Raw genomic sequence first — 10,969 nt, forward strand, 5'->3', positions numbered from 1 at the left:
TGTTTTTTTTTTTTTTTCCTTCAACACACCCCACCATTTTGTGTGGCTCCCACCCACTTCCCTAGACCTCCACCAGTCTCTTGTACACCACCACCTCCTATACTCTCTCTCTCTCTCTCTCTCTCTCTCTCTCTCTCTCTCCTCTTCTTCCTCTTCTTCTTGTTCTTCTTCCTCCTCCTCCTCCTCCTCCTCTTCTTCTTGGAGAATAATCCATCCACAATGAGCAAGTGGAGGAAGGTGCTCAGTATATCAGCACAAGGCCTTATACTCAGTATATCTCAGAATGTGCTGTCCCCCAACACCCTCAAATGATGCTCTCCTCTTATCCTTCTCCATCTCTCACCACCAAGTATTCTCTATATATATACTCCTTCATGGGTCTCCTCTAAAACACCCACCAAAACCTTTCTCTTCTGTTAACACTCATTAAAGAGAAGAAGAAGAAGAATAAGAACTAAAAGAGAGAGAGAGAGAGAGATGGTGAAGTTCTCAAAGCAGTTTGAGGGGCAACTCATTCCTGAGTGGAAGGAGGCCTTTGTTGATTATTGGCAACTTAAGAAGGACATAAAGAAGATCCAACCCCTTGAAGCACCACCCAACACTATAGGGACCATTAACAAGCCAATCACAAAGCCTTCTATAGCTCAGAGGCTAATCTCACCACTGCATAAGCTCCCACTCTTTAGCTCCCATGGCCACAAGGATCATGGAGTCATACAGGTTCCTAGCTAGTTAATTAATTACACCACCTCAAAAGTTATATATTTTCCTTCTTTTTCTTTTTTCTTTTTTCCCCTCTCATTACCTGTGTTGGTTCTTACACTCACTAAATGATATATATATATATGTGTGTGTGTGTGTGTGTGTGTGTGTGTGTGTGTTTATGGAGGTGTTAGTGCTCTTACATCACATAGATATTGAACCATGCCATGCATGTATGTAGCCATGTAGGGAGTGGGGGGGTCCATCCAATATATATATATATATATATATATATATATATATGTCCATCCAATATATATATATATATATATATATATATATATACAGTATTTTGGGGATGCTTCGCTTGGTTCCTGTGTAGGAACATGGAAATAAATTATATTCCCTTTAAAAATTGGAAACAAACAAATTATATATGTATGTATACATGTATGCATGCATGTATATTATATATATGTGTGTACGTATATATGTATGTACGTACTGATCATCGTGTGCACAAATAGTTTGGAGATCAGCAATATTTTTTCTTCTTTTTTGTGCTTTTTCTCTGCTTTAACTAATGTGTTGCATTCCTTTTCCTCTCTTTTATTTTTTTTGTTTTTTGTTTTTTAGGTTCACAAAAAGCTCGCGAGCTCTGCGAGCAGCGGGGACATGTACGAGACCGAACTCCTAGAGCAGTTCGCCGACACCGACGCAGCGAAAGAGTTCTTCGCGAGGCTCGACCTCCAGCTGAACAAGGTGAACCAGTTCTACAAGGGGAAGGAGAAGGAGTTCCTGGAGCGAGGGGCCTCTTTGATGAAGCAGATGGAGATTCTCCTCGATCTTAAGGCGGCGCTGAAGCAGCAAAAGGAGAAGTGTTCATCAAAGGATGATCCCTCCATCTCTTGTTCCCTTGCATCTGGTATGTGTAATTTGCTTCTAACTTGTACATAACTTAGTATTCATTAACCACTATACAATACATGTTATATATATATATATAGCATGTATTGTATATGCATATGTAGGGTTAGGTTCTTGTACTTACGGAAGTATAGTGGTTTCCGTGCTTGTATGTTATTATCTATAATGGGGCATTTAATTCGACAATCCATTCTGTTAGACATAATTTATAGTGTTGGAATTATTTAGAAATCAAATTTTATAATTTTTTGACTTTGTTTGCCTATTGAACCAGTAGTCTCAAAATAAATGACTTAAATAAAAATTTCATAAAAAACAGTGATAAAAAACTCAAATTTTAAATCGGAAGTATTGATCTTGCTCTTGATGTTAATTAAGTAGAATTTTTTTATTGAAGTTTTATATAGTTTGAATTATTCTATACCGTTGAATTTATAGATGTACTATATCGGCCGTTAAAATAGTAATTTTTTAGACTATTTGATCACCTGATAAATGATCTTGAAAAATTATAAAATTTGATTTCTAAATAATTCTAATAGTGTAGATCAATCAATTGATTTGTCATCAAAAATGACTTATAAATGGAAGGCCTCCGTATTTTCAAAAGCGCAGGAGATCTACATACTCTATGCATATGTATACGTACGTATATTTTGACGGTTGATACGTTGTACAGTAAAACTTTTGTTGTTACTTTTGGTATAAATATTTTATGTCCTTAATCTAATGCTGTTTTTTTTTTTTTTTTTTTTTTTTTTTTTTTTTTTTTTTTTTTTTTTTTTTAAATGAGAACAGAAGAGGGATCCGCGAGGGGCCCAACAATAGAAGAAGAGCAAGTCCAAGAGAGCCCAACACTAGCATTTGAAAGGAATAATAGTAGTGGCCAAACAGAGAACATACTATCAAGCTCTCATCAAAGGCTAGATGACTCAGGGAGGCTTGTGATGAAGCCAAAGAGGGAGGAAGGGAAGCTCAGAAAAAGCCTCTCAGGGAGGGTAATAAGTTGCCAAGGGAAGAACCTGAGGATAAACATACCCCTCACCACACCTTCTAGAACCTTCTCAGCTCTCACTTACTTGGTGTGGGAGGACCTTGTGAGCCAATCAAAGAAATGTGGCAATGAGGGGGATCAGAAGCTCAAGATCAACAAAAGCAACCTCCACCATGCTGAGAAGATGATTAGAGGGGCCTTCATTGAGTTGTACAAAGGATTAGGATACCTAAGTACATATAGGTGAGAACTATATATTAAAGGACTCGATTTCGACATTATTTTATATCGATCGATACCGCGCGAGTACTGATCACTACAAGAAAATTTACATTTAAAAGTATTCCAATAATAGTCTAGCGTCGGCAAATGAAGAATCGTCACGTATTGATACTTATGCCAAGCGTCGATAACATATATTCTGATACTTTAAAGCATCAAAAAATTGAAAATAATAGCAAAGTTTATCAATTTATAAGCTGGTTTGATACAATAGAGTGTTCATATGACGACATTTTTTGAAGTGTTGGTATTTACTATATTATAGGGACGCTTCCTCAAAGCGTTGTCTTGCGCTTAGTGACTGTTCGGTCCGAATCAAACCGACTAATTTCGATCGGTTGATTTGGTTCGATTCAATCTTGTAAATCGAGAATAATTTTATATAGTTTGGGCTAAATTTTTTGCAGGAACCTGAACATGTTGGCTTTTGTGAAGATTATGAAGAAGTTTGACAAGGTCATCAATTTTTATCCCCATTAATTACTTGCTAATATTATTTAATTTGAAATAACTGTTCACAAAGTATTTACTTAGTTTTTACTATATATTACATATCTCAGGTGACAGGAAAACAAGCTCTACCAATATATATTAAAGTAGTGGAGAGCTCCTATTTCAATAGCTCAGACAAGGCAAGTTGATCTCTACATTATATATAAAGCCCCTCGTACTCATAAGTCGTTTCCGATAATAAAACTTTTGAATTGATGATTGATACCGTTAAATATGATTTAGAACATTTGAAACTTTTAGAAAAAAAAATTTTAGTAATTTTTCAAAATTAATTATAATAACAATATTCATCAAGTGGACATAAAATGAACAGTCAAATCGAATTCTCCAATTTAAGATTGGAGTTATTGATCTTTATCGAGATAATGAATATAATTTTCTATCAAGTATCCTATGCCGCCCGTTAAAGATTGTTACTTTTGAGACCTTTTGATCGTAAGGTAAATAATGTCGAAAAATTATAAAATTTGACCAATAGAACTTTTAAATACTCTAAATCATATTTAACAGTATGGATCGATCATCGATTCAGAAGTTCTATTATCGAAAACGACTTATAAGTACGAAAACGATCGTACTCATAAAAGTACAGTAGCCAGACTCATATATATGTAACATATGTAACATCAATGAATAACATATTATTGCATAGTAATTGTGACGCTCCACTTTTCAGAAGGTCATCCATCCTAGGATTAGTCCTGTCCTCTAGACACCATCCAAAATATTTAAACCGGGTTCAGAGTTCTAATTCTATTATATGTTATATATAGGGCTATATGGGGTCTCACAGTAATACTATCATCTATATCCATGTTTAGCAAATTTATATTTGTCACTAATCAATATTAAAAAAAAAAAAAAATGAACAGGCCATTAAACTAATGGACGAGGTGGAAGAGTTGTTCGTCAAACACTTCGCCGAAGATGACAAGAGGAAGGCCATGAAGTATCTTAACCCCCATCAGCACAAAGAATCGCACGGGGTCACGTTCTTCATCGGTAATCATTTTTTTAAAATTATATATATATATATATATAGAGAGAGAGAGAGAGTTGGACTGGGCTACTATTAGTAGCAAAATACCATTGTTGCTATCAGTTTTTTAGCCTTTGGATCAACTCTTTTCATTATTTCTAACAATTGGATTAAATACTATAACCCAGTGGGAACCACTAAACCCTAGGGGGACCACTCAACTCTAACTGACTAATATCATCCTGACCCTACAATTTTTCATCCAAGGGTTAAAAACTTGATAGCAAAAAGAGTGTTTTACTATTAATAGTATTCCAGCCTAATTCTATATATATATATATATATATATATATTAGAATTGATTAAATAATAAAAAAATTTTATAAATATTTATTTTTCTTTTTTCTTTAGCTTTTAAAAACTATATTTATCTTATCAACTTTTCAACTTGTTGTATTTAGCGCCTCCGCCGGGGTTCTATAATATTCCGTCTATTTTTTATATTCACACCAAAAATATTCTTCAAAATAACAGAAATATATATTAAAAAATATTTTTTTATAAAAAAAGTAAGGGTAATTTGATCATTTTGTTCTTTCTATTAATATCGTACCTTTTTGAAAATATTTCTAAATTTTAAGAAGATAGAATATAAATTTTTAAAAATTAAAAAAATTAAAAAAATATATTATAAAAAAATTTTTCTAGGAAAAACTTCAAAAAACCCCCCTGTGGTTTCGTAGTTTCTCACTTTGTCCCCCTGTGGTTTAAAATATATCAATTTATCCCCATGTGGTTTCGTTTTTATCTTTTCGGTAGCTTTTTCGTTAATATTTCATTAAATTATATACAAAAAAACTTCAGATACCCATCTAGATTTATCAAATATTCACTTTAGTATCCTTTAATTTTAACTTTATCAGTAATTTAAGAAAAAAATAATGAATTGAAAGAAAAAGAGAACAAAGAAACCACAGGGGCAAATGTATATTTTAAACCAAGGGGGACAAAATGAGAAACTACGAAACTACGGGGGGTTTGAAGTTTTTCCTTTTTTCTCTAATTTAGCCTTTAGAATTGCGTAAATTCTACTTCACACACAATACAGGGATGTCAATGGGTATGGATCCCGAAATTTTATCCGAACCGAACCCGAATGACAATGGGGGACTATATCCGATGGATATGGATATGGATTTGGATATGGATATAAAAAATAAAAACCCAACAGATATGAATTCGGATATGGATTTTGATTGTACCCGATCCGAACCCGAACCCGACCCGAACCCGAATTTATTTTGTATTATATATAATATATATATAAAAATTTGATGTTATATTTGAATTTGTATTTTAAAAATTTAAATTTAATATAATATATTTTGAAATATTGAAAAAAGAAATAATTGTTTCAGGTTCAAATTTTCAGGTTCGGGTTCGGGTTCGGGTTTCGGATTTTTAGTCGGGTTCGGGTTTGGATATGGATTTTTAAAATCCGTCGGGTTCGGGTTCGGGTTCGGATTTTTAAAAATCTGCCCCGAATCCGACCCGTTGATATCTCTAAACACAATGGCATAAACTAAACAATACATCAATCTATTACATTATCTTTTTTTTTCTTTTTTTTTTCTTTTTTTGCTCACTTTTAGGACTATTTACGGGATGCTTCGTCGCGCTCTTGGTGGGTTACTGCATTATGGCGCGCATAGCGGGGATGTACACTCGCCAATCCGACTCAATCTACATGGAAACTGTGTATCCTGTTATTAGGTATTATTACTATAACTAGTATACATAAAATTAATTGGATCAAATTTTAGTCATATTAATAATTACGATTAATAATTTATTCTGATTCCTGTAAAGATATTAAATAGCAAATATATTCGGACAAAACTTAATTTATCAAATCTATTATTTCGAAAATTCTCTGGTTAATTATCAAATATGTGCCTCCGAAAGTTCCGGTTCGTTTGATTTCACAGCTAGTTTTTTTTAATCGTGGATGCGTAAAATAACTATTTGGCCATTATAAATTTGTCCCTGCAAAAAGATATTTTTCTTTTTCTCTCTCCTCGCCTTCTGCCATAGTACCTGTAGGCGCCACGGATAAAGAGGAGAAGATGAAAAAGATCATATCTAATTTTGGTAACACTTTTGGAGGGATAAATCTGATAACTTAAGTTCTGTAGGATTATATTTGCTATTTAATACTTTTGTAGATGACTCTCCTATGTAACTTGAACTGCTGTATATTTGATTGATGCAGCATGTTCAGCCTCTTGTTTCTGCACTTGTTCCTCTACGGATGCAACATATTCATGTGGCGCAAGGCGCGGATAAACTACAGCTTCATATTCGAATTCGCGCCGACGAAGGAGCTCAAATACAGAGATGTGTTCCTGATATGCACCGCGTCGATGACGATAGTTGTGGGCGTGATGTTCGCGCACTTGACGCTTACGGTGAAGGGGCACTCTTCGTCGTCGACTCGAGCGCAGGCGATCCCCGGCATTTTGCTCCTGGTATGAGATCCAGCATTTGTGCACTTCAAAATTTTGTAGATACTCCATCTACAAAAGTTATTTTTTAGAAAAAAATGCCTTAAAATTTCGTATCGTAAACACTCCTCAAAATGTGCTTCTGATTTTCATTACCAGATGAATTTTGAAAGAATATGTATTTCAAAGTTTTGAAGAGTTCAAGTGAAATTAAGATAAGTTATATATATAAATATATATAGATATAGGGATAATATCTAATACACTTCTTAACACTTCTGAAATATCTTATATACACCTTACTTTTATGTTTCAAATATACCTCTCGTATATTTTTTCGTTATTTAAAAATAACCCTGCTATTAATACCCATTAAGTGATCTGAGATTAAATCCAGGTTAAATTTCTACTAAAGTTAAAAAAAAAAAGTCAAAATACCTCTTTTGTTCCTAATTTAAGAATAAATAAAAAAAGTTAGTGACAGTAGAAAGGTAAATTTGAAAAAGACAAAAAGTGAAAATTCTTTTGCCCCTAATTTAAGAACAAATAAGAAAAGTTGATGACGGTAGAAAAATATATTTAAAATGATAAAATAGTAACTTCACAGAGATAACGGTTGTTCCTAGTGATTTACTAATAAAATTTAACTCAAGAGTATATTTGAAATCACTTAGAATATTAAAAAGGTATTTTTAGTATTAGCTTTCTAATAGGGGTAAAATAGAAAGTCGAAAACTTTTCAGGGGTACAAAAGCAATTGCTCCTCACGCAAATGTCGTAAATACTCTTCAAAATGTGCTCTTGTGATTTTCATAATGTCAAGATGAATTTTGAAAGATTATGTATTTCAAAGGTTTGAAGAGTTGAGGTGACATTAACACAAATTAAGTATCTTTAATAATAGAATAAGTTCTTTACATATTTATTTTGGAATATGTAAATGGAATCTAGAATATGTTCCAATGAACAAAGTGGAGATATTATATATTCTTCTATCAAATGAAACAAATTGTTTTGGAATAAAGAAGCAATAAAAAGAGAGATGCTATTCTTATGGATTGAATTGCTGCAGATGTTCCTGATGTTGCTGGTATGCCCTTTCAATATCGTCTATCGGTCGAGCCGCTATTGCTTCCTCAGAATCTTAAGAAACATCATCTTGTCTCCTCTGTACAAGGTATATACTGTGAAATAATACGAAACAATCGTTATTCTCTAAAAGCTTCAACTGATAGAGAACGATATGCCGATTTATATATTAAAGATTATTGAATAAATTTGAGAATATATATATATTTTTTTATCATTACTAAGTTGCAAAATTGTTTGTGAATTTCTTTGTAATTGCAGGTTGTTATGGTTGATTTCTTCATGGCTGATCAACTATGTAGTCAGGTACTCATCATATTACTATTTTGGGCAATTAATTTCTCATATATTATTAAAAAGTATAAAACATTATTTTTAAAGTATGAAGGTCTCCGTATTTTCGAAAGCGTAGAAGCCTAGCTCTATATTATAAGATCAGATACAAACAAATTGGATCAAAAATTACTAAACTCCTTTTTTTTTCTTTTTTTTTTTCTTTTTTTTTCTTTTTTTTTTTTTTTTTTTTTTTTTTTCTTTTTTTTTTTTTTTTTTTTTTTTTTGCGGAAATAGGTTCCGATGCTTCGGAGTCTCGAATATTTGGCTTGCTACTACATAACTGGGAGTTACAAGACACAAGATTATGGATACTGCATGAGAGCTAAACATTTCAGGGACTTAGCTTATGCTGTGTCCTTCTTACCTTACTACTGGAGAGCCATGCAGGTTAATTGATCCTGCACACACATTCCCTTTCATTCTAGCAAATTTACTAAAATACCCCCTGCGGTATCACATATTTATGTTTATACCCCTGCAAAAACCCTAAATATGGGGGAATTACTCAAGTTGGAGTTCTGTATATATGGTACTTTACGTTAAATATAAAAATATTTAAACACCGTTTTTTTAGTAGTTTAAATTGTTAGAGAATAACGGTTGTTTCGTATTATTTAATATGGTATCAGAAAAGGAGGTCCTGAGTTCGAGTCGCGCCAGACTCCTAACACTATTATTTTAAGTCTCGAGCCCAGACGTGAGGGAGAACGTCAAATGTGAAATTATTTAAATATTATTCTCTACCGGCTTAAACTTGTAGATTACAGCGGCTGTTTCGTATTATTTCGCACTTTATAGTTTGTGCATTTTGCGAATGTATATGTATGTGAATGCCTCATTCTCTTTTCCGCGCGGGAGAACTCAATTTGAAACGATGAATCATTTTCGATGCGATGTAGTGCGCGAGGAGGTGGTTCGACGAGGGAGAGACGAGCCACCTCGTGAACTTAGGGAAGTACGTGTCCGCCATGCTCGCGGCGGGCGCGAAAGTGGCCTACGAGAAGGAGAAGAGCATCGGATGGCTCTCGCTCGTCGTCGGGGTCTCGAGCGCCGCGACGATCTACCAATTGTATTGGGACTTTGTTAAGGATTGGGGCCTGCTCCAACTCGACTCGAAGAACCCCTGGCTCAGGAACGATCTCATCCTCCGAAGAAAATTCGTGTACTACTTGTCGATGGTACGTGCGGCGCATTCTTTTCATCTTTAAATTTCGCCCATGACATGTCGCGAACTACCGATTTCGTCTTCTAAAAGCTACATTTCGAATTTCGCAGGGTTTAAATCTTTTGCTGAGGCTTGCTTGGCTACAAACAGTTGTACACCCAAATTTTGGGAGTTTGGATTCTAGGGTTACTTCACTTTTCCTAGCAGCTCTTGAGGTGATTCGGCGCGGACAGTGGAATTTCTATAGGTATATATATTCGAAATTTCGACTTAAAACTAAGGCTAAATAACAGAAAAATCTTTCTGTAAATATCAATTTTTTTACTTTCCCTCCCTGACTTTCAAAAACCTATAGTTTGCCCCCTTAAAATTTCAAATTATTGCATTTAACCCTCCTCCCTCAAGGTTCCATCACTATTCCGTTAATTTTTTATAATTTACACTGAAAATATCCTTTAAAATGACAGAAATATATTAAAAAATTATTTTTTTTCTTATAAAAAAAGTAAGGGCAATTTGGTCATTTTGCCCTCTCCATTAATACCGTAACCCCTGAAAACATATCTGAAATTTTAAAGGAGCAAAATATAGATTTTTAAAAGTCAAAGAGGAATACAGGAAGCTTTTCTGTAATTTAGCCTAAAACTGATAATAGAGATCAAAATTGCGCGGAAACGTATGTCAAATTCTCTAAATCAATGTAACATGTCTCTTTTTTCCATTTTACTTTTATTTTTCTATCAAGTACTATTTTTTTCTTCTTTTTTTTTTTTTCTTTAGGTTGGAGAATGAGCATCTGAATAATGCTGGAAAATTTAGGGCAGTGAAAACTGTTCCATTGCCTTTTCATGAAGTGGAACAGGATTGAGAGAACACTTAATATAAGCTTGATCAATAAGCCATGATCNCTTTAGGTTGGAGAATGAGCATCTGAATAATGCTGGAAAATTTAGGGCAGTGAAAACTGTTCCATTGCCTTTTCATGAAGTGGAACAGGATTGAGCTCGATCGATGTTTCGTGATCGGAGATTCGTAGCGGATCCGAGCGTCGAAAAGGAGAAATTTATGCCCTGTAGTTTGATGTTAAGAAACTAGTGTATCAAATACTATGTATACAAATGATTTATTCTTGGTGCTATAAATAATGGAAAAAAGGCATCACTTGTTCATTTTTGTTGATCCACTTTTTCATGCATATAAACAGCAATGACTTTCAAAATTTTGATTTTACTATCCGACTTTAATTTCAATTTGCAGTGCTTTTGACTTTAAAATTTAAGCTGATTACCTATTTTAATAAATTTACAATTGTAAGAATTATATGAAATATACTGACTAAATATCTAAAAATAAACGATTCACTCATATTTTAAAGTCAAAATATCGTTGACTGATTCAAATCAAATAAATTAAATAGTTGGATAGTAAAATTAAATTTTTTTTAGTACATGATGTTAGTGCTAACTATATCCCTTCTT

General features: G+C 33.5%; 1 protein-coding gene across 1 annotated transcript; it reads left to right on the plus strand.

Annotated features, from left to right (window-relative positions):
* On the plus strand, positions 208-10,398 carry LOC109709836 (phosphate transporter PHO1-3-like). The gene is made up of 14 exons (XM_020232176.1): positions 208-720; positions 1,339-1,627; positions 2,428-2,866; positions 3,313-3,361; positions 3,466-3,537; positions 4,291-4,420; positions 6,050-6,170; positions 6,670-6,925; positions 7,974-8,078; positions 8,252-8,296; positions 8,561-8,713; positions 9,226-9,504; positions 9,602-9,738; positions 10,272-10,398. The coding sequence occupies exons 1-14, from the start codon at positions 478-480 to the stop codon at positions 10,357-10,359; spliced, it is 2,406 nt and encodes an 801-aa protein (XP_020087765.1). The 5' UTR covers positions 208-477; the 3' UTR covers positions 10,360-10,398.

This window comes from Ananas comosus, linkage group 5 (genome assembly GCF_001540865.1).
Source record: "Ananas comosus cultivar F153 linkage group 5, ASM154086v1, whole genome shotgun sequence".
Classification (NCBI taxonomy): Eukaryota; Viridiplantae; Streptophyta; class Magnoliopsida; order Poales; family Bromeliaceae; genus Ananas; species Ananas comosus.